This window comes from Struthio camelus, chromosome 13 (genome assembly GCF_040807025.1).
Source record: "Struthio camelus isolate bStrCam1 chromosome 13, bStrCam1.hap1, whole genome shotgun sequence".
NCBI lineage: Eukaryota > Metazoa > Chordata > Aves > Struthioniformes > Struthionidae > Struthio > Struthio camelus.
Window position 1 is genome coordinate 626,609 of NC_090954.1, and position 23,202 is coordinate 649,810.

The 23,202-nt window shown below is 41.7% G+C and overlaps 1 protein-coding gene across 2 annotated transcripts in view; it reads left to right on the forward strand.

The window, feature by feature from the left end:
- The first annotated feature begins 470 nt into the window (after window positions 1-470).
- Window positions 471-23,202, forward strand: part of PPP2R2B (protein phosphatase 2 regulatory subunit Bbeta) — a 132,656-nt gene continuing 109,924 nt past the window's right edge. The window contains exons 1-2 of one of the 2 annotated variants that reach the window (XM_068959645.1): window positions 471-582; window positions 725-802. In XM_068959645.1, coding sequence (XP_068815746.1) covers window positions 573-582; window positions 725-802 — 88 coding nt within the window. In that variant the 5' untranslated portion in view covers window positions 471-572. Of the gene's footprint in view, window positions 583-724; window positions 803-10,183; window positions 10,379-23,202 lie in introns of those variants that run through there. The other variant, XM_068959649.1, reaches the window with a different exon arrangement.

Genomic DNA, 23,202 nt, shown 5'->3' on the forward strand with positions numbered 1-23,202 from the left:
GTAGATAAAATCCTGATTTCTCTCGGAGTGTCTTAACACAAGAGTATTGCTACAGTAGCAAGAGCAGTTTAGAGATACACAGTTTACTAAACATGCCTTATAATAGAAATGCCTGTAGTATTCGTTTAAAACAAATACAGTATACTTCTGATTCCAGGCAAATTTTGATAATATTGTTATGATGCATCTAATGTGGTTTCATTCTGCTGAGAATCACTGCCAAGCAGTTCACAACTACATTGGCCATAAACTGGAAAAAATGTTGTTGTTGTTGTTGTTGTTGTTGTTGTTGTTGTAGCTCTTTTTTTCTCTGTTTCACTCCCTTTTTAACAACGATGGAAATGATGTGGGCATTAGTATTCTGGTGAAGAGAGGCTGTGACAAAGACCGTGACTACAGGGCCTCCTGACTCTTCTATGATGCTGCCAGTGATGTAGAGGGGACTGACTCCAATTGCACCATTTTCAAAATAGCCCTAACATGGTACAGAGAAAACAGACAGACAAGCAATTCATAACGCAGGCATAATGTTTTCAGTTTTGCAGTGTTAGCTTTGCACTTTGTATGGAAGAATGATACCAGGTGAGCAAATATTTCTCTTCACGCAGGGACTGCAGATATTTGTGTGCCAATTTGTATGTGCATGTGTGTGTGTTTGTTCAAAAAAAGACGAGCTGTACAGAAGTGTGAGTATATCTTCTTTCTGCATTTGTTCCCCTGGCAGGATTTGGAAACCTCATGCAGGATGTGCTGTGGTGTTTTAGTCAAGTAAAAGGAACTATTGACATTGGGGTGACAGAAGGTAGGTTTATTTTTCCTTTTGTTGCTTTGATCAAAGATAACTTGTTTGTCTTGTACTCTTTGCCTAATCAATGTATGGGGGGGGTTGCTCACATGTTGTTGGGTGAAACTGCTGGCAGAGTTGAGTTATGCTTCTTTACTCTTCTGCTTTTCTCCAGTATTTATGTACTTGAAAAAGGTCACTAAAATTAGCTATTGATCCAAAAGATTCATTTGAAGCCATTATGTCTTAAGCATAGTAATAGTCTTAAGCATCATAGTAGTATGCCTTAAGCATCAATAGTCTTTGAAATACATTTCCTTTGATTTTCAGCTTTTATTTACGTGAGCGTTTCAGGTAATTGAGACCACCTCTGCCACCATAATATCCTTTACTGGAATCAGTTGGATTCTGCTTCTGGGTATTAACATAAGTATTAAAACACTGCTCATTCTTGTATGCAGGGTTAAAATAATTTACAGTGTATACACTTACACAGATATGTGCCCGTGCAGGAGGGATTAACACAGGCAGTTGGGGGATTTAAGAGCAGAAGACACATAACATCTTCTTTCACACCCAGTAGCTTTCAGGGTGATTTGTACTGCTAAATGACTTGGGCACTTCTCTCCCTGCAAGCACACCCATTCTATATTTGGCATTTTGACTGCAAAAACATGGACAATCAAAAATAAATAATATATTCAGTTTTCCTGACCTTGAAGTTGAATATATTCTTTCAGTCCCTCCTACGTTGATGGTTCTATTTTTAACTTCTTAATGGTCATTTTCTTAGTCTTATTTCCCACTTCCATCTTCCTTTCTCCTATTGCATTGCTCTCGTTAATCCATGAATTTCTTTACCTCTCTATTTCACCATTTATTCCCTATATGATCCCTATACTTCACATACATACATACACACACATATATATGTATATATACACTATATCTATACTTTGCCCCTCATGTATAACTAAGATCACATCCCTCTTCTCCTAACTCTCCCTTTACAGGCAGCATTTTTGTGCCACAGGGAGACCAGCTAAACCATGGTGAAATCCTATCTTCCAATGTGTAGAGGGGTTTGGTTTGTGTTGTTACACTGACCTTTTATATTTGCGGGCTGTCATATTTTTCCTGTCATGCTTTGTTTAAAGCTCCAGAGAGCATGAGATGTGTTCTCTGGTGTGACACTGCAGAATGACCACAGGATGGTCAGAGATCTATGGTACAGCATATGAGAACGCTGCCCATCAGGTCTTAACTGCCCTGGCAGAACGCTGCCAATCTTTTCTGCTTGAAACCAGTGTGTAGACACTACTAGTGGCATTTCATTGCTCCAACTGAATGGCTTTAGAAGTGAGAATGATTCCAGGAAAAGAGCTTGCGGAAAAGTGCAGCAGTGCCTGGTAAAGTGCTGCTAATAGTGCGACTGCTTGCAGCTCCTTATGTGGATATTAAGATAATAAATGTAGGAACTGAGTTAGCTTACTGGATGTATTTCTTCTACTTTGTGGTACTCCCTGAAGCATAAGGCTTACTTTAAAAGCACAGTCTTGTAAGACTGAGAAGGGAACTGAGTTAGCCCAAGTCTCTGACAGCAGAGCTCTAACTTCTCCTCCTCTAGGGAATGTGATTCTATCTGGAGTATTGTCATGTGTTTTGCTTCAGTGGCAGTTATTTGTTGCGCTGCTTTTTGCAGAAGAGGGCTGCTGTCTGTAACCTCTAGAGACTACAGTGGTGCACAAAACTCAGAATATTTAAAAATGTGTTAAATCTCTGGGAAAAAATAATTGACTGCAATTAAAATCACAGCGTTTTTCTGTTAAGATGCTTTTTGCAGAAATTACTACAAGTGCTTTGAACTTTTACTGTAGAATCTTAAAATCATTTTAAATGGTCAAGGGCACTTATTTGCCAGTTCAGGACTGATAAAATGGTAGCTTGCCTCTTCTTCCTCACTACCCTTCCTTCACGTAACCTGTTATCAGCTGAATGCTATAAGCTGTTATTTTTCACATTTGAGACTCGATGCCAGAGGAATACAGAGACATGGTGACAGAAAAGGACCCCTGTAATCTTTGTGGGAGGTAACCTGAAGCCACGGAACAGAAAAGCCTCAGAGATGTTACTTTAAAGGCCATATTCAGTGAAAAAAATAACAAAAAAAAATCACGTTGATCTGTAAAATCTTGTCAACAGGAACAGATGACTGGGCAGAAAGCTCAGCAGAATATTTTAGGTATGGGATTGGGCTATTGGCTGCTACGCTGTTTTTGCTTGTGTTCACATGTGAATATGTGTGTGTGTATACAGATGTACGTACACATATATCGCAGCGTTCCAATCTCTCCCCTTCATCAGAAGTTTATCCATAATTCGTTGGCTTTAGTAGTCTTCATGGCACATTTCTGACCTTTAGAACTCTTGCTAACATCCAAGCATCCTGAATTTACAAAATGTAATTTCATTAATTATTGGAATGCATGCAGTTGTATACTGTTAGTTGAAAGGAAATGTTGCTATTATGTTTACTATGTACTGCATCTTTGAATGTAGAGGATCCTGCCGCCTGCAGCAGAATACACTGTAATTCTGGCTTTTAACTGATATTTTAAAAAGATGCAGAGAGTAATTCTGTATGCCTACTGTTTTCCATGCACACATAAACCCACATACATACACACTTTGTATTTCTTTCTTTCCTTGTCTGCCGCTTTCCTTAGCGTGGACTAAGGTATCATAATGTGTAGTACTTGTCTTGATGAAATCGGTGGTCTGATGGATGCTTTAACTCTCTCAACACAACTGTCCAAATGACTGAGATCTTTTGTGTGTAGATGGGAGGTCTAAGACATCTTTTTTCAGCTGCTCAAACACAGTGATTTAAATGTCAAATATAAAGTAAATGACGCTGATGATTCTCTTTGTGGCACTGCATTGCTTTGAACTGTATTTCTCTGCTGCTAGCAGGAAATAAGTTTTAGAGAGCTTACCTTATAGTGGTGTTTAATGGTAATTAGCAGTCTGGTGTAGAATCCCAATTTGTGCAAATTACAGAGGTGGGATTTCCTCTCCTCTTCTTGAGAGTCAGCATCCACAGCACAGAATCGTCATGGCCACAGGGGTCTCCCTCAGCACTTGCTGTAGGGCATGTCACGAGGGAGAGCCATACAGTTGCTGCAGACTTTTACAGGTCAGCCTTACGAGATTTGGGGCTGCAATGCAATGCCTGCGGTCTGTGTGCCTTAGACTAGGAATGCAGGAATTCAACGTTTAAATTTTTGTCATCCTGAAATATTCAGGTGAAAAGCATACATATCAAAGAGTTATCAAATGGCGAACTACCACATAATTAGAAATGGCTAAATGAAACTGGTCCTAATGAAGTCAAATGTTCTACCCGCTGTCTGGAATATTTTGCTGTTGGAACATTATCAGATCCAAGCAAGCTGCCATGACCAATAGCCATCTCCAGTGAGTCTGGGTTTTTTTTATTACATCTGCTTGCATGTATCTGTGTTTACCAGATCATCCAGATATGTAATCAATAGCTCTAAATCAAAGATTTCAAAGGTTGAGTAACTGTCTGCGGGTTCAATAAGCTGGGGCAGAGCCTGTCTTGTGCATATGTTAGTTTCTTTTTTCTGTTGCTTGCTAATTAAGCTGAAATACACATCCTGATCTTTGCATGTGCAGTGAAACTCAGTTTGTTAATGGAACATAAAAGCTGAGTGTAAATATTTTAATAGATGCAAACCACAATAAAGATGATGTTTTTTTTATTGTCAATAAGTTTAATGAGGTAGAATTAATCTGTTTCTTATGGAATGTTCATATCTATTTTATATTTTAAGTGGAAAGACTTTTTTCTGTAGTATACAATGAAGACTTATTTCTGTCTGTACACATGATGAAAGAGAGGCAGATTTCAGTCCTACAGGTAGGACTCAGATATGGCTTCTATTTTAAGCTGATTCTGAGTTCCTGAGTGACCTTAAGCAAGTCACTTCACAGCTCTGTGTGGGTGATATTTGTTCCAGAGGCTCACATAACCTCTGACTATCTGTAATTTGTATCTGTGTTGATAAGTAGATGATACAGACAGACATAGACAGTATGAGGATGATATAGGAATAGTTAAAAGTGCATAAAGGGAGGAGAGACATGGGTTTAGGAAGAAATACAGTCCTTCTTCTGAAGCTGTAATGGTGGTCTTGGAAGCAGAACTGGGGCAAATCTTTCTGGACTCTCGAGTAAAGGGCCAAAGGGAGCTGATGGATTTGGACTAGTCCTTGAACAGTCATTTTTATTCTCCTTTCCTTGAATAGGAGGCACATCAATACCAAACTTCTGTTCAGTTCTATTAGTGGAATAAACTTCTAGCTCTCTGTCATGAGAATGAGTTACATAATATGAGGGGTGTCAATCCAGAACGTCATTTGTTTACTAGTGCTGGACATTGAATTCTGGGCCTTTATCTGCTCCTCATGTAGCTAGGACTGCAAACCAGACTTATCCCATCTTCTAGGTGGGGGTTTCTCAAAGGAGTAAACTTCACAGTATTGCAGCCCTCCCGCAAGGATAGCTTAGATGTTTAGCATCAGGAGAACCTTTAAAAAAATGAGATGGAACACTGTCAAAACTGTTTAACCATCAAATGATCATGACTTTATCAAGTCATCTTTCAAATTACAGTAAGACTGAGTTTGTGTTTTTTCCAGATCACTTGATTTCTCATTTGAACGCTCTTCTTCCTATACAACTCTCAGGTTTAAAACAATCTTTTTTATATATAAAGGCATAAATAATGTCTTTAAAAGGGTTTCTTTGGCCCACACAATTGATCAAGTACAGAGGGTGATTTCAAAGCTCACAAAGCTGAACAAATAAGATTCAAACAGTGACACATTCCAATTGTTGATAAGGAACTTCTCCTCTGTCGGGAAAACTGTGGGTAGTTTTCTGAGCATAACTTTGCTGGAGTGGAAGAGAGCTCTGTATCAGCACTGGTACGTCAGGCTTGTGGAGGCCACAGGTAAAAGTTAAGGCACAGGCCACATCTTCCTTCCACCGGCACTTTGGATGTGCCTGGCTACCTAATTCAGTCTAGCACAGACTTCCTTGTAGTCTGAGGCACTTCTGGGCCGTTCTTCTGGATGTAGAATTGGTGGCTGAAAGGGTTAATCAAAAAAGCTAGTGAAAGCATGCTATTTCATTTTCGGGAAACTGGTATTTTCCAATTTTACCAGTCATTTGCTGGGATGATTTCAGTGAAGAAAAACCATACCTGAAGAGAAGTGGTTTCCTGCTATTGTCCTGTGAAACATGTAACCTACTCCTCTGGCCTTCACAGTTGCGTGATTCAGCTGACACATGACATGCTGACATGTACTAGCAAAAGGGAGAGAGAGCTCAAAGTCCCCCATACATAAATTAAAACTGCAAGGGGAATTGGTTCTGATAGTTCTGACTTGGACCATTTATTCTAGCATTGATTCTGCAGTATTTCCAACACCAACATGTTGCTGGCTATATGTGCATGTTAAATCTCGCTGCTCCCCGCTCACTAAGCGCTAAGTTTAGCCCTATCTTTAGAATTAGGCACTAAAGCTGTGGAGTGGAAAGTCAAGAGATTCTTTAGAGCGGAGAATGAAGCCAACTGTCTATGGGCACTGGCCAACAAAAAAGGAAACGCCAGCTCAGAGGACCCGCCTCAGAGGTCCCAGCTCTGTAAACACTTTCTTACAGCAGTTCTCTCAGGATCAGCAAGATGATTTGAATAAAGATTACATGGAAAGCTCAAACTTGAGGTTTTTTCACTATTTTCAAGATAATTCCAACCTTTAATTCCCCAACTGACCCACCTTTTTCCCCCATGTACTATAGCATTATCCACTTTGCGCTGACATTGATGCTGCTTATAACAACTGCCTGTTTGTCTGCTTCTCAAGTATTTTTGCATGAAAAAATATTCTTTCCTTATTCCAGCCTCTTCTGAAGATTCGCTTCTTTTATGATATTAAACAAATGCTTTAAAATATTCCACCTAAGAAAGAATTAATTAAAAGTGAAACCCAGCTTTCTCTGCTACATCACAGGCCTGTACAAACCAGTCACTAAATATGCTGCCTGCCTGCTGAGGTAAGCCATGTCCTTGCCCCCTGTCTTGTATTCTACTCCTGACACGTGCAAATATACCTGTAAGGTCTCATAGCAAGATTTTTAGCTTTTATGTATTTGGGAAGGGGTCCTCTGTAATATCTGTACCATGATAAATAAGCATTTATACTGACAGGAAATTTAGGCCTTCTTTACAAATTTAGGGGAATTATTAAAGCAGAGAAGGTTAATGATGACCACTTCAAACTTAAATTAAAAGAGTCAAGAGAGGTTCATTTTAACCATAGTTTCTCTAACTTTGAACAGAAATTGATGTTTTTGTTTTGTTTTTTAATTTAATTGATTTATTAAATGTTCTTAATTTATTAATACACTTTGTTTAATGGTCTGCTTCCTAGCCATTGCCTGGAAAAAGAGGTTTTTTGCAATATAAAACCTTTCATCTTTAGGATCTAGGGTGCTGTCCTGAAAAGCTCACCCTGAACAGGAACAATGGTCACGCCCAGAGTTGGGCTCCTGGTGCTCCCTGTTGAGTGGTGAGCGAACAACATTTCACAGAGTCCAATATCATATGCATAGCTAACAGTATCTGCCGATAGGCAAAGACTTTAATAGGCATGGAAAACAAACTACAGATTTGGTCCTCCCTTCTGTCCTTCCTCCTCTGTGCTACACTTGAGGCATATTTGTCAGAAGCTTGCATTACTCCTGCCAGTCCAAGATCTATGGGTTGTGTCTTCTTGATGGACCCAGAACTTCAGTTTCCATTGTGGTCAAATCAGCCTGTTTTCATTAAAGCTACATCTGCAAAAATAACAGAACACCTAATATAAGTCTGTAGAGTTAATTTTTTTATTGTTGCATATCAGCTCTCAGGAACCTCTATTATTATATCAAGGTATTTATAGTTTCGTACTATATGTGCTATATGAACGTGAAAACATAAGAATGGCCATTTTGAGTGAGAACAAAGGTCTGCGTAGCCCAGCCTTCTGCCTCCAGCAATGGTCATAAGCAGACATTCTGGAAACATGTAATGCAAAGATACTGTAATATACACCCAGTCTGCCAGCCTCCAGCAAATTATGACTCAAGCACTTCCCAGACCAAAAATGAGGTCTGAATTTCATATTGCTCAGTGGATCTTTCTTTATGAACTTGTTTTTGAACTTCTCTTTCAACTTATGTAACTTTCAAAGTCTACCCTTGCAAGGAATTCCACAGCTTAACTACATGTAATGGCATCTCCTTTTGCTACTTCTTAATTTCATTTGATGCCCTCTAGCTCTTGTGCTGGAAGAGGCAGTTGGCAATCATTCCCCATTCTACACCTTGATTTTTCTTGAAGCTGAGGATGTCTGTTTAGACACGGCTCTGTATGCAACAGGCACACACAAACCCATTACTGTAATGTTGATGATCCTGGTTGCAGTAAGATGTTGGTTGCTGTGGAAATCAGTGCTGGAGAATCAGCAGATTATTTTGTGCAGAATCAAAGACTGTAGTTCTGTCATCCTCAGGTGACCAGAACACATGCTACCCTCTTTTTATGACGTATGCCCACACATGTGGAGTGTAAGCACAGCACGCTAAGAGTGGAAATTAGAATAGTTAGGCACTCTTTTTTTTTCTCTGTAGAAGAGCAGTTTCTCCAGCACCATTCTCAGCTGACCTAACTTAGAGGTAGCCCTAACCTTTTCTAAAGTTATCCTGGCTCCAAAATCATCATACAGCTAACTGCTCGGAAATTCACAGTCTTTTCCAGGTTTTGTTGTACACCATTATGAAAATGGTAACTGGGCTTCTCTGATCACTATAAACACGTAATTGCAGTTTCACATCTGTGATGTGGTTTAATTATGCATACTGCACCTAACTTTCCTGTATAATTTCAATTGGAGATGACATTCATCACTTTCTCAAATAAAACTGATTGTAGTTTCTGGTTGCACTTAAACAGCTGTGTTTGCTTCAGAGATAATGGTGTTAAATAATCTTACGCTGTGAGTCATGTATGAACTCTTAAAGTGACTTGGCATGAAAAGTGCTTTATAAAATATAGTCTCTTTATTTCATATCTTGTTTCCTGGGATGGACTTGAGATACACAATAGTACTTAAACTTCAGCCTTCACTCTTGTGTCATGCAATCACAGTGAGCTGTCATTTTTAAGCAGTAAGGTTTTGCCAGGAGTTTTTTGTTTTTTGAAGTCTAGAGAAGGCATGTTGAATAAAGAGAAGCAGATTAAAGTGCAATGAAAAGCTTCTCTCTCCATTGGTACAGGTGCTTTGCATCTCTTGTGCAAATTCAGCCATGATTACATCTGCCAATGACAGCAAAATCAGAAATACCAAAGCCAGGTTACCAAACCAAACTGCCAAGTGGCCCAGAGCTTCACAGAAGGCAGCAACTGTGAGTGATTTGGTCCTAAACTAAGAATTTATCCATAAAGTAATGAAACAGCAGAAAAACAACAGAATTGAACAGCAGCAATTTAACATCACATTAAGAGTATTTTCTTCCAGCCTGCCCTCTCAATACGGTGATATTTTTCAATATACTTTTCAGCCTGAGCAGGCTGCTGCAGAGCAGGTGTAGAGCTTGGAATGAAATTCCTGCCTTAGAAAGTGAGTTACAGCGTGAACAAGCAGGAAGATGATTGATCTAGGCATGTTTGCTCTGCTTCTTAAGGGCTGCAAGTTCACCTGGCTATTGGAGGGTTTGAATTAAGAGCGCTGGAGCAGCAGAGTCCAGGCTATAGTAACATTTACTTCCGTTATACGGTTTCACTTTCACAGTGGGGTTTCCAAATGCTTTCGTAGCGTGCCTTGGTTGCTGCCTGTGCCGAAAGCGCTGTCCGAAAGCGTGCGGGCTGAGGCAGCCAAGCCGCGGAGCTGCTGGGGCGCCGGCCGCGCTCGCCACCGCGGCAGCGCCGTTCCTCGGCCGTTGTAGCGCTGCCTTCGACGTCCCCCCGCGCGGGCGCGCTGGGCTGGGTTTTGCTTTTGTTCTGGGGGAGCAACCGAGTCAAGAACAGGAATCGCTCGGGAGCCGCCGCGCCGCGCTCGCCGCGGCTCCGCGCCCGCGTTTCCCCGCGCCTCCCGGCGGCGGCGGCGGCGTCCGCGGGCGGGACCGGCGCCGTCAGCAGCCCCGGCCGCGCCCGTGCCGGCGGCGCTGCGCTGCGCTGCGGTGCGCGGCGCTGCGCGGAGCGGTGCGCGGCCCGCCGGCATGGGGCCCGGACCCGGCCGCCGCCGCCGCCGCCGCCGCCCCGTAGCCTGCCCAGGGTCCGGAAACATCCTCATGGATTGAAGAGGCTTTGCTTTGCTTTTATTTTTTTAAGCTTTTGTTTTTTATGCTTTTATTTTGTCTTTTTTACCTTTTTTTTTTTTTGGAAGATGAAATGCTTCTCACGTTATCTGCCTTACATCTTCAGACCTCCGAACACCATCCTGTCCTCCAGCTGCCACGCAGAAGGTACAGAGCCCCGGCGCTGGGCAGGGGAGGGCGGCCGGGGGAGGAAAGCGGGAAGGGAACGTGACTCCCCCGGAGCTCTGCTGACATCGCCTTTTGCAGCTAATGCGTGGTGGTGCTTGCTGGCAAAAGCCTGCCTGCGCCCGAAATCAGTTTGCCCTCACAGAAAGCGAGGGGAAGCTGTTATTATTAGATTACTGTTTCTCACAGGAGAAGGCTAAAATGCCAGAAAAATGCTTGGAAGGCATTTGAACACTTAGCAGGAAATGATTCTGTTTATTCCTGGTAAATGCTTGTTGTTTTACTATTAAGTTTGCACTAGACGTGCAAACAGGCAAGCAGCAGGACCCGCTTTAAGGAAGACTTTCTGGTTATTGTGCTGCACATTTTACAGCTTTATGCAGTTTTTAATCATAGCTTTTAATTCATCCGTGTATTCCCTAGGAAATCAAAAAATCAGATCTGGCAGTTCCTGCATTTGGGTATCTGCACTCTTTCACTCATTCAGTAAAGCCTATTTTCAAGTCTCAGCAAAAACAGTTCTGCAGCTATTTGGGGGAATGAAATATTCTTAACAGTGTTTGAACTTTGTGTTTTATGGGCAGGAGTGCAAAGTATCGTGTCAAATTTAGTGAGTCTTCAGGGAGACTTCTTCCACAGGGAGTCCTCTTTCAGGCTGATTTGTAATCCTATGTGGTATGACCATGTGTGTGCTTGCTATGTGTGAACTATCAGACAGTCTTGTGAATCATCTACAGTCATTCCAAACAGCTCAGCAGCATCAGAATTTCACACCAATGTTACTTCCCTATTTGGAATTGTAGCACTTTTTAAAATGCATCCTAACCGTATTTAGTTTTTGAGGTCAACCCACTCATTTGACAAAGCATGTCTAATCATACATGGCGCTGCCCTGTCCCATGGTACCAAGAAGAAATTAAGACCCCAACCCTGTTTTAAGTTCCATGTGGGAAAGGGACAATATTGCCAGTGTTGCTTTGGGATCATTCAAGCATTGCACAGTATTTCATGCTCACAGAATTGGGCCACGTGATGCTGTTCTGCATCAGGCTCTGGGCAGCAGAGGGTGGAGTTTGGCCCAGTGCGAGTTTCCAATGCTAAATTGTCGTTGGTGCTACAGAAAAGTTAGCTTCACGGGTGAGAGGGGATTCAGTGTTGACTTGACCCATCTTATTTTAGAAATCAATCCAGGGGATCCTTAATGTCAAATATGTGATTCCTGGGTATGAAAGGCCAAGGTAATAGAGAAAAGGGGCAGTGTTTGTGGGTATTTGAGTTTTGATCCTAAAGAGAGTTTCTAGTGGTGCTTTTTGTAAATAACTATTGTCAAGTGAAATAAATTGTAGTGGGTAGGCAGTTCGAAATGCGTTACATTTACAGTTCTTTGCCTTGTTTCATACACTGAGGTACTTCAAGTGTCATTTATTTTTGACAGTGAAAATTAACATTTCTCTGCAGCATTTACATGAAACACGCCATCTGAAATTCTGAAAACTATAGCCAGCTGATGATTTCTTAATAAGGAAAAAAACAACCTTCCTGTTATCCAGATTTGTACATATTCATTCGTCTGATTTAAGACTGTGCAGAGATTGAATTAGCAACCTCATCCATAAGCAAAGTGAAAACCTAAACCAATACTGTAGGGGTGTATACCCACGGCTCTTTTGGAGAAGATCAGCTTCAGTCTCTGCCCACTGTGTGGATCTAGTTAAAAAGGAACATGCTGGGGGAACACCTCGCCTAGGCTCCTTCCTGATTCCATTCACCAAGAATGTGCTAGAGCTGAAGATGCAGCATGGAAGGGTCAAGCCTGAGGGACTTAAATGCATTAATTTAGCCTGGAGTGCCATCATCTACTGTTATTTAGGTTGCTATAGTTTGGTTCAAGTGGAGAGTATGCCCCCCCCCCCCGAAATCTATTGGGATAATTTTATCTGCTTAAAACAACTCAGACTAGATCTAGAGTTCTTTCTTTGAAAATGCATTTTTTGAAGATTTCTTTTGTTTTCGTTTTGTCTTTGTCTAAAGGCACCGCTCCTTAAGATATTCTGAATAAGTCATTTTTGGATTGTTCTACTGGAATGAGTAATTCAATGGAGAAGCAGACCTTGCTGTTTTAGGGGAGGTCATATAGACTACTGAGGGAAAAAAACTGAATTCAAGAAAGATTACCACACTGATGTTCTATCTATTTTTATCCATTATAAAAATACATAAAAAAATGAGACCATAACAATTTCTCATACCAATTACCAGACACATATCATTAACTCAGGGTGAAACTGGGGTCTGGAGAGTTTAAATGACTCTGTAACAGACCAAATAACTAGCAGAACTGAGAAGAGAGCCTGGGTAAGATGCTTACTCCTGCTTCAGGCTTCTCAGAGTAGCTAAAAAGGCTGATATCGCATAGTATACTATGTCTGACGAGAGCAGGTTCTAGTGCTTGTACCTGCATTTTTTGAGTAAAGAAGCTGGGATATGATATCTCTCATTCACTCGCAATGGATTGCAAGTGGATACACAAAGGAAAAGAAATAATTGGCATTATGACTGGCTAATGCAAAACAGCTGTTTAAAGTGTAATGAAATCATATTACCATCCACTGCAGGTAGAACTGTGCTATCAACCTTGTGGTTGCTTGGCCTATTTGAGAGACGTTTATTTGCCAGGCCACAGCATGCTCAGCGCTGCTTCCTGCTTTGCCAGTCTTACTGGGTGAAGCAGCAACGCTTCATAGAGCAGATGCAGATACTGCTCAGACCAATGCATAGCCTAGGCATTCCTTGGCAAGTCTCTCAGCCAGGTTTTACTCCATAAATGGCGTAGTTGAATCTGTCACAGAGAAAGCTGCTCCCCTCATTCGTCCTGGCAGGAGCATCCTTCTGCTTTCCAGAGAGGAGACTCCCTCCAACCTGTGCGTCACCATGCGCTGTGTATCACCTGTTCCTTTAGACACACTTCTGATCCTCTTTGCTCCATCCAGGCTGAGACCCAAAGTCTGTCAGCTCAGCTTGGTTCCCTGGGATATGTGTAGTTTTCCTGCAGAGCAGAACCGTCATCCTTGCAGGCCAGGTTCTTTCAGGATCCAGGCTGTCTCTGATAACTTGTGCTGTCTGTCCATGACTTTGCGTGCGGAGAACATCTTGCAGTGCCTAGTGCATTCTAGGCCTTCGTTCTGGAGCTGAGAGTAACTTCTATAGCAGTAGCTTTTTATAGTGGATGAAAATGGTGTGTGAGAGATGACCTGCAGAACTATATTAAGCAACAACATTATATTTTTTATTTAAATGTTGATAATGGCACATGACGGTCTAATATAAGACTTGGTTCAGAAACCTTGTAGTAGAGCCCCATGTAGGACAGGTATTCTCTATTACCTTGCTATAAGAATTCTCTTTTCTTTGTTCATCCCAAATTCCCAGTGGTACAAATGAGAGGTCTGGGTTCAGCAGAGAACCTGGAACAGAGAACAAAGCTGTAGCAAACCTGAAATTCAAGTATGCTTGTTTATCCATTTCAGCATTGCCTGTGAAATGATTTTAGAAAGTTGCAGTTGAATTCCTGTTTTTTTTCCTCACGGACCAGTTTGCTGTTCTGCCACACTTTGCTGTGAAGTTACAATCTTCAACTTGCAGTAGTACTATCAGTGGCCATGGAAATCAGTGCAGGCTCGTTATTTCATCATTAGAGCAAATCTGTCTGTTTTTGATGAAGTATGTAGAAGGAGAGGGTGCATCTGGAGAAAGCCAGTACAATCTACATCTTAGATGCTTAGGTGTTTAGGTGCTACTTGCTAAGTGAAGCAACATAGTGACTTGTCGCAGTGCCTCAGTGTCACATCGGTGATGGGAGATCCTTTATGGACGAATTCTTCATTAAGTACCTTAACCATCTGACAAAGATAATGGCTCCTGGATTTTGTTCTACATCTGCCGGGGGAAGAAATATGCATACTTACCCAGCCACAGAAACTGATGATTACAGTCATAACACAATCTTTTCAGCCTGAGTGAAAGTCCAAAGTTAAAATATGTTTAATATATAAATATCAAAATAAAGTGAGATTTGTCAGTCCTGAAAAGGTGTTTGAGAACTCTTAAGTATTGGTGTCACTTAAAGAAATCTTCATTTCTAAAGCAGTTTTACATCAAATATAGTTGTTCAGCTTTTTTTTTTTTTATATACAAGAATAAGTGTAAATACAAAAGAGTTTATATCTTATGCTGTAAGAGAAGGTGGTTTCAGAAATAAAACTTGATATGAAGAGACAAAGGATAAAAATTAAAACCATTTCAGACTATGAACATTCAGTATGTTTCTAATATGCAATGTTATTGCCATCAAATGCAAGATGCTCACTGTCATCCAGAAATACCAGTCCTTCTCACACCAATGCATGTGACTTAGGATTCGGGATTGTGTTTTGAGATCTTTTGCAAATATTGACTAGTTGAGCCTTAATAACACAGCTCAGTGAAGCATTTAAACAGGCAGTTAATGTCACATGTTTAAATTCAGCCCTATTCAGCAATGCATATAACCATACAACCGTGTTAATGGATTCCAAAAAGGTATGCCTATACTTAAAGAAGAATTTGACTGAATTTGAGCCTACAATAGTACTCTTTTGGACCCTGAGTGCTACTCCTGCACTGTGTTTGAATGAGGAGTCCTGCTGAAGAAAAACATTTCCTGAGCTATTACATAAGATGAAAACCAACCATTTCTATTAGCTGTGTTCTTGTGGTGGTGTGCATTGAAAATTCATCCAAATAGCTCATAGTGCATATTCTGTGATCAAAAGATCCGTTTATCATTCATGACTTGCTGAGAAGTGGTTAAGTGACAAAGGGAATGGTATGTTAACAGAAGTGTATTTAAGTTAGTATCAGGTTTGCTTAAAACTGTGGCGAGGCTGCAGCAGCTCATTGGCTTGGGGTGGGTGGTTACAAAATGCAAATTTCAGAATAAATAAAAATAGGCTGATCAAAAACACCTAAGTGTGATTTTTAGCACAAGCTTTTTGCGTTCCGGTAGATGTTTTGTCTCAAGGATTTCTAAGATCATTACACTCCTTAGTTAAGTAACCTTCAGGAAAAAAAAGCCTTTGAATGACAAAAACAGTATCCTTTTCTAGAGATGAGGAAATAAGCACAAAGAAGGGAAGTGAGTTCTCTGAGGTTATAGTAGTCACCAACCTTTTAGTCATAGATACGGATTTCTTCTAGATTTTAGTTGAACAGACATGTATTTCTTTGTCCAGTTTTCTGAGCAGAGTTTTGAAAGGTTGGCTGTTCTGCAGAAGTGTTAATTCTTTTGGATACTGTAATTGACATTTAGGCATATAATACTTTTTACTTATCCTTAAAAACCTTTTAATGCTCCTCAGGAATCTTTACTTGCATTATTCATTCGTAAAACAGGCCAGCACCATGAATGCGTTTTCAGTAACTTCCAAAAATTTTCGAATTTGATTGACATTCAGTTTGAGTTAGACTGAAAGTTTTAAATCACTTTGTATTTTACACTTTCAAGTGTCACCATTCTTCTCTATGGTTCTGTGTTCTCTGTGCAATAGTATGTTAGTTAGGTGCAGATGTGAATCTGCAAATCACAGAAATGCATCTGCTTTCAATTCATTCACTAACATTGCCATTAATAAGAATTATTCAGATATTAATGTTTAATGTGAAAGACTTTATCAAGAGTGTGAATTTACTGCTGAAGTATAGATAGAATATTTTTTAATGTAGCAGACAATAATGTGTGTAATAACATACATTTGATACAGCAATGCAAAAAAAAATCTGGACAACACAGTGAAAACACATTCAGGAGTGTTTTTTTAATGGTATATGTCAAAGAGCCACTGCTAATTTCAAACTAAGTTCAAAAGAAATAGGTTATTTCATTAAACTATCATTTATTCTCCCACACTTTCTTTTTTATAGTTGCTGATTACATTTACGGCTTGTTGATTTACTCATTAAAGTTTTCTGATTAACTTAGTTTTTATTTGTGTTTGTAAACTTTGGTTTTAGGATTTACAGATATTTGTCTCCTGCTGAACATCTTGGACAGTTATCAGCTATAACTTGTGAACTGTGCACTGCAGCTATTTGCCATTCACAGGTGACTACTGAATTGCATGATTTTGGATGCCCTTGTGAATTAGAATATGTACACTTTTTAAAAAGGTGACTGGAAAATCTGATTCTTCAGTAGTATTTGTGGTTTGGTAGTCTGGGCTACAGATAACGCTTCAATGCATTTGTACACTTGTGTAAGATGGTCCAGGCCTCTTAAGTGCTTGCAATCCACAGAACTCATAAGTAATAAATATTCTTGTCTGTACATGAATTTCCTTGTTTTCATGAGAATATTGTAGATATTTGTGTGGAGAAGAGCCTAGCATTTCTGTGTGGATTTTCCAAAGTAAAGTGGAAATAGTGTGAAAATGATAATCGAGTCAGAAAAGGTGTTTGATAGTGAAACATCCATAAATATTGATTCTGTACTATTTGATTAATTACTGTAACAAGGTAATAATAAACTTTGGCACTTCTGTAACATTTTATATTTCCCAGGTACTTTTGCAAAGTAGACTTTTCTCTGCTAGTTGGGACTTTAGACAACTCCCCCCCCCCAAAAAAAAAACAAAAAACAAAAAACAAAAACAAAAACAAAAAAAGTGTCCAGTGAGCATAATTCAGGTTAGGACAAAGGTTTTGGAGTTCAGTCAGTGCTATGCATAGGCAGAAGCAGTACTGGTACCAGCAATAAATTTAGTGTTTGTTCAGCACCAAGTCTCAATATCTCTTGATTTAAAGAATTCAGCAGGAATCTAGTATGATTTTACAACTCTTACCTGCACGTTCTTCTGTCATGCAAATAATTTAGAGACTAAATCAAGTTGCTTATAAAAAAAGTTACAGAGGTAGTACATTATGAGCAGTACTAAATCAAGCACAAAGTCTGTAATTATTAGCATGGAATTTTTATGCTGACTAGTTTTCTTTCTTATGGGGAAAAAAGAACTTCACGCTGTGCTGTGGATAAGTTCCCATTTGACTGGGAAATAAAAGAAGTAGAAATAAACGATGTGTCCCCTTGCAGAAAACCTCCTATATCTGATGTACCCAAAAAGGAGACAATGCATGAAGAGCACGGTAGGCTTTTCTATGTAATGCAAACAAGAAGGAAGAGTAGCTGCTGGTAATGAAGGGTTTTGAAACCCTGCCATACTTAACCTTTGCTGCTGTCAAATGCAGATGTTAGAGCAGAAATACTAGTAAAATGTGACTCGTGAGAGAACAATAAGGGGCGTGAGGGTGTAGAAAAAAGCCACAGCTGCAGAAATGGAAAACAAGGGATTTGCTATACACTTACCACAATGTATTATCTGGGTCTGAGTCTCATCAGCTAACATCTCAACTGTCTTTATTATGTTACCGTCGTGGATACACTCACTGCCCTCCTGGATGTGTATCTGGCACTTTCGTTAAAAACTTTGGCTTTTCTGGGGATACGTTTGTTAGTATTTTACCCATTCAGAATTGTACTCATTGGGATTGTTGGTATAAAAGTCTGGCGTTTGGAGGTTATCTGGCAGGATTAACTGTACTTATTGGTAGCACTGATACAGTACAATGATTCTGATAACAGATTTTCATCCATGCCAGGTTTGTTCCGGAATCTTACGTCCATCTAGCTGGTCTCTAGGCTCTTTTGATTTAGCAAGAAGTGAATAAATAAATCGGCTTGAAGTTTTTGAATGAGAGGCGATATACTGCAGAAAACCATCATGCTGTGTTGCTTCTCTCAAGATTTAAGTGACAGTATTAAGAGATGATTATTGAAGTTATCATGGAAATGTACAGTCAGAAAATGATAAATGAGGAAAGGGCTGATAAGAACTCAGGAGGTCTTTTAGTTCACCCTTCTGTTTGTGACAGGCTCAAATAAGGCAGATACTTGACATGTCTCAGACCTCTAAGGATGCCACCTCACTATCCTTGCTGGAAACAGTTCTGGTTCTGAGCTGTCTTTATGGTTAGTGCTCCTATATATCTAACAAACTATGTCTGACTGTCGGTTAAAATGATTCTCGCTCTCCGCTCTGCGACCTACGGAAAAGCTGTACAGCATTGTATTTATGACCGTGTTTTATGTAGAGTCTTTCAGTGAAATCCTCTCTTTTAGCCTGCCCTTATAAATGGTGTTTTCTGAACCACTTATTATTCTTGCTAGGCCCTTTTATTCTCACTTCACTAGTATGGGATACCCAGGAAGGGAGCTGGTGTTATAACCGAGAGCTTCATCAGTCCTTGGTAGAGGAGAATACGTGTCTCCTGCCATTACTGCATGGCAGCTGCTGCAGTGTGTTTGACCTGTGGGCTGATGGTCCTCTTACGTTCGATCTGTGCTCTGCTGGAACTCCAGTTTCTTCCCACTTAGGTGAGTTTTGCATGTGCAATAAAGGAATCCTGGCTGAAGTTCTAAATTTCTGTATTGATGAATATGTAGTCAGTCATTTGCTGTCAGAGCTGTGTCAGATAATAGCCTAGACTGTGGAAAATGAAGGTTTGTTAAGCAGTGACTATTTTTTCGAGAAATATAAAGACTGGTCCACGTTTTTTTCCCTGACCTCCCTCTGAGGATCGGGGTTTGGAAAAGAGAAATCCTTTAGCAGAGTGACAAGCAGAAGGTCGTGGAGGAAGCCGGCACCGGTGGGCCGGTGGCCGATGCCCCTCGCGTCCAGGCCAGGTCTCGGAGGCAGGGCGCAGGCGTCCCAGGGCGTCCCGCAGCCCGGCTCCGGCCTCGGCGCCCCGGCTCCTCCCGGGAGCCCCGGGGAGCGGAGCGCGAGCAGGGCAGTGTTTCTGGCCCCGGGCGCCCTGCACACCGGGCGCCCCGACGCAGGAGCCGGAGGGTGCCCCCGACCCGCTCTCGGGGACGCGGGGCGTCTGGACAGAGAAGGGGACGGTTCTCCTCTACTGGGAGGGTCTTGCTGGAGTGCGGGCCTGGTGGAGGACGAAGGACGTGTCCTTGTATTGCGGGTCCTGGGAGGCCTGGGCTGCACAAGGGAAGTGAGACGAGAACCCCCACTTCTGTTCCGGATGGAGGATTCGGGGCTGCTTGGGGGATTCTGGTTAAAATTCAGTTAATGGTCAAGAGCAGTGAGGAAACCAAAGTAAAATTTGTAAGCATTTATTCCTTCTGGATCAGAGGGAGGAAATATGCTGTTTAAAGCAGTGAGACAGTCCCTCAGGAGAGATGTGTAAATCTCATCCCTGATATGTTTGCTGCTAGTTTAGAAAGATAAAAGCCCACCAGGAACTGCATAATCAAAGGCAATTAGAACTAGCAGAACAAGTACTGCTCCTTATGACTTGTTGGTAGAGCCTGAAGCAAAATTTCTCTCAAAACATCTTGTTGAAAGAAAGTGCTGAAGTTTACAAAGTTTTTGTAAAGCAAAGTTTTTTTTTTTTTTTTGAGGAGCTTCCTCTCCCCAACCCTCTTGAAAATTTTAAAATAAGATTAAACTTAAGGTGTCATTTTCACTACTTTTTTTCCTCCAGGGAGAACTTTCACTCCTCAGTAGGCCTTCTAGTGTTAACATCTAGGGTAAGATTAATTAAAAAGCAAACCCAAGACCAGAAATTCTGTCTTTGATGTGGCCGGATACGCTCTGTATGTGCGTGCATCTGCGGTATGTAAATCTGCTGTAATTGCAAGGCAGTCAGCGGAGTCGCTCCAGACGGCCTTCGCGGGACCAGCGACGGGAGCCGGGCGCCGGCGCCTGCTTGTGCCGGGCTGCCCGCCCGCCGGGGCGGTCGGTGCCGCGGCTGCGCGCCCCGCGCCCGCCCCGGCTCAGCTCGGCTGCCCCGCGCGGCCTCTGCGGCGCGGAGCTCACCCCGGACGGGCGAGCCCGGCGAGCTCCGCCGCGCGCCCGTGGGCGCCTCTGCGCGTGGGAGAGCAGCGCGCGCGGCTGGCATCCTGGCAGACCACCCGTGGGGGCTCCGGGGGCAGCGCGGACGCTCCTGCCTTTTCCTGTTACTGCTCCCAACGACCCGCAGTTGCTCTGATAACACTGCTTGGGCGCTTTCCGTTTCAACCTGCCAGCCCTGACCTAAGCATATCTCTGTTTGTCTTTCTGAACAATTACTCTCGTGAAGTGTTTTGAGCGTGGAGCATCCGTTACTCAAATGTTTATGGCCGTATTGCACCAGAGCTGAAAAGAAGAGAAAACGAAAAAAAAAGAAAGTGAAAGCGAAAAGAAAGAGAAACGAAAGAGCAGTTTAATAAATGGGTGAAAAATCAATTGGGTAAATATTAAATATTTGAAAATAAATGTTTCTTTCAAGGCGTTTGAACAGTGACTGGCATCAGTGTCCAGGGACTTCTTTGCCTGCGTTGCAGCTGCAGCAGCGGCACAGGGCCCTGATTGTTAGCGGTGGCCCGGGCGAGGGCGGCGCAGCCTGGCCCTCCGGCCGTGCTGCGGGCACAGGGACCCCTTGTCCCTGGAGCCTGGTCCTCCCGCAGGGAGCGCGCAGGGCTGGAGCTCAGGCGCGCAGGCGTTACCCCTGAGGGATGCCCGGGGACAAGAGCGGCCACCTCCGGGGCTTGGCAGCCACGTCTCAGCGCGACGCTGCTGCTGCTTAGTCCCCAGAAGGGGATCCACCAGGAGCTCTGCATCAGATCAGATCAGTGTATCTCTCCTCCCACTAGCAGTTTGGATGTGTACTGCGGGGAATTTAAACAGAAAGCACGTCCACATTTATCTTCAGAAATTATATGCGCTTCCAAGTTACAGACAGTAAAGAGAGCAAGGACGTGGCCTTATTTTGATCACTGCTGTTTGGAGATAGAGCAGCTCCTCTGTTTTCCACGGAGTAGCGCCTGTCTTTTCCTGACCCTGGTGCACCTCAGATTTGGCTTCATTAGGTGTGTGCAGTGTGAGTTGGGCAAAAAGCACAGCTGCCCTTAACAAGTTCTGCTAAATGCATTAGCAATGCTGCCTTGCAGGTCTTCTGGACTTGCTTTGAAGATGTGGCAAGTCATTGCATGTCTTTTTAAACCTTCCATCTTTGTGTGCAAGTCTGTCTGTCATTCAAGTTTGTACGCATATAGGTAAATACGTTTTACAAATGTGTATCCTGTGGTCTTCATTCAGTATGAGTATTTTGACAAAGGCTATGCTAAAAAAGGTCATACAGGTTCTGCTTCAACTTAGGAAGTCTGGAACTAATTGTTGGTTCATTTAATGCAATTACTTTTAAGGAAGTTCATCTGCTACTTCTGCAATAAATTCACTTTAGCTTTATAAATATGTAGTGTACGTATTGTTCAGTGCTCGATTCATGAAGTTCTTTGTGTTAAGGTAAGCAGTAAGCACGCTCCCAAGTAATCAGTGCTGTTAGTGGAACTGACTTTTAGCTCAGAATTAAATAATGTTTTACTGAAAAAGTATACTAAATAGTGACACCTATCTTTAAGTAGAATGATTATTTCCTGGAACGCTTGATACTCACCCATTTCAGGGCCCTTGAAAGGTGAAGGATTCGAATTTCCCTTAAAATTAAGGTATTTAGAAATTATATTACTTCCCAAAGTATTTGCATGAATAGTTCCCTGTCTAGGAAGGGCTACTAAAGAGTATAGCAGTTTCATCTGTTTGAGTATCCCTGAGATAACTATCATTCTATTTTCTCTCAAGCTTTTAACAGTTCTCTCTTTTTCTGCATTTCTCAATTTTTTGCAACCTTTGAATTGGCATTTTTTTTGGAGACACCAGCTGGGGGAATGTGAAGGCCAAGATGTTTAATCACTTACATTTGAGCCAATTTTAAAGCTTACCTCAAAGGTGCCCTTAAGCTAGAGTTAGCTTTTTAGCGGTCTTTAACATGAAAGCTCAGCCAGAGGCACCCTAAAACTAAGTTCTTTACCTTAAGGGCACCTCTAGGCCCTGTATTTTGGAATATTTTGGAATATTTGTGAGTGATACATGTGAAAAACAGAAATAAGTATTGCCTCTTACGCTTCAGCCAGCAGATATCTAGATGGTTGACCACGGAGAGAAAAGTTCAGGTATTCATTTTACTGTATATCTTACTAAGATCTTTGGAATAGGCCAAGTTTGTGAAAGAAAAGCCAAAACCAAATGACAAAAAGGCTGTCTGAAAACTATTTAAAATCTGTTTTAAAGCTTTTGGTCCCAGATGTTAAGTTATCAGTTAAATGGAAGTCTCAGTGGCCAAATTCAGGGTGGCTACCTGACCCGTGCTTAGCGTGTATGTCTCCTTTGGCTTCACACAGTTGCTGCTTAGCCGCTTTGCAGAGCGGACTGTAGCCTGGTTGCCTGGAGTACTTCTGGGAAGGCAGCATTCCACAGCCAGCATCTTTGGCCCGGAGTCGACCTAAAATAGCCAATTTTCTGCTCATTCTTTTAAACTGAAGTTAATTATTATGATGGACCCTATACTTAGCATCAGTATATCAATTTTGTCCCAACCGTGTTGACCGCAAATGGGTTTATTTTTCTGATGAGTCATTGTGATGGCTTTGACCTGAGCTAGGTCAGGCTGGCAGCAGTTGGGAGCTTCACTGAAGTCTGGGAATTACCCTGGGGTAAAACCCACGTAAATTAAATCTGAAGCTGCATTATTACTACAGAATGGCATGTGCATTAGAGGTACATTAACATTGTGTAAGTATGCAAGTATACTGCATGCTTTGGTGTAACTAATAGTCTATAATTATATGAAGAGAAGCCATTAAAGCTGTTGGAGTAGAACACTGA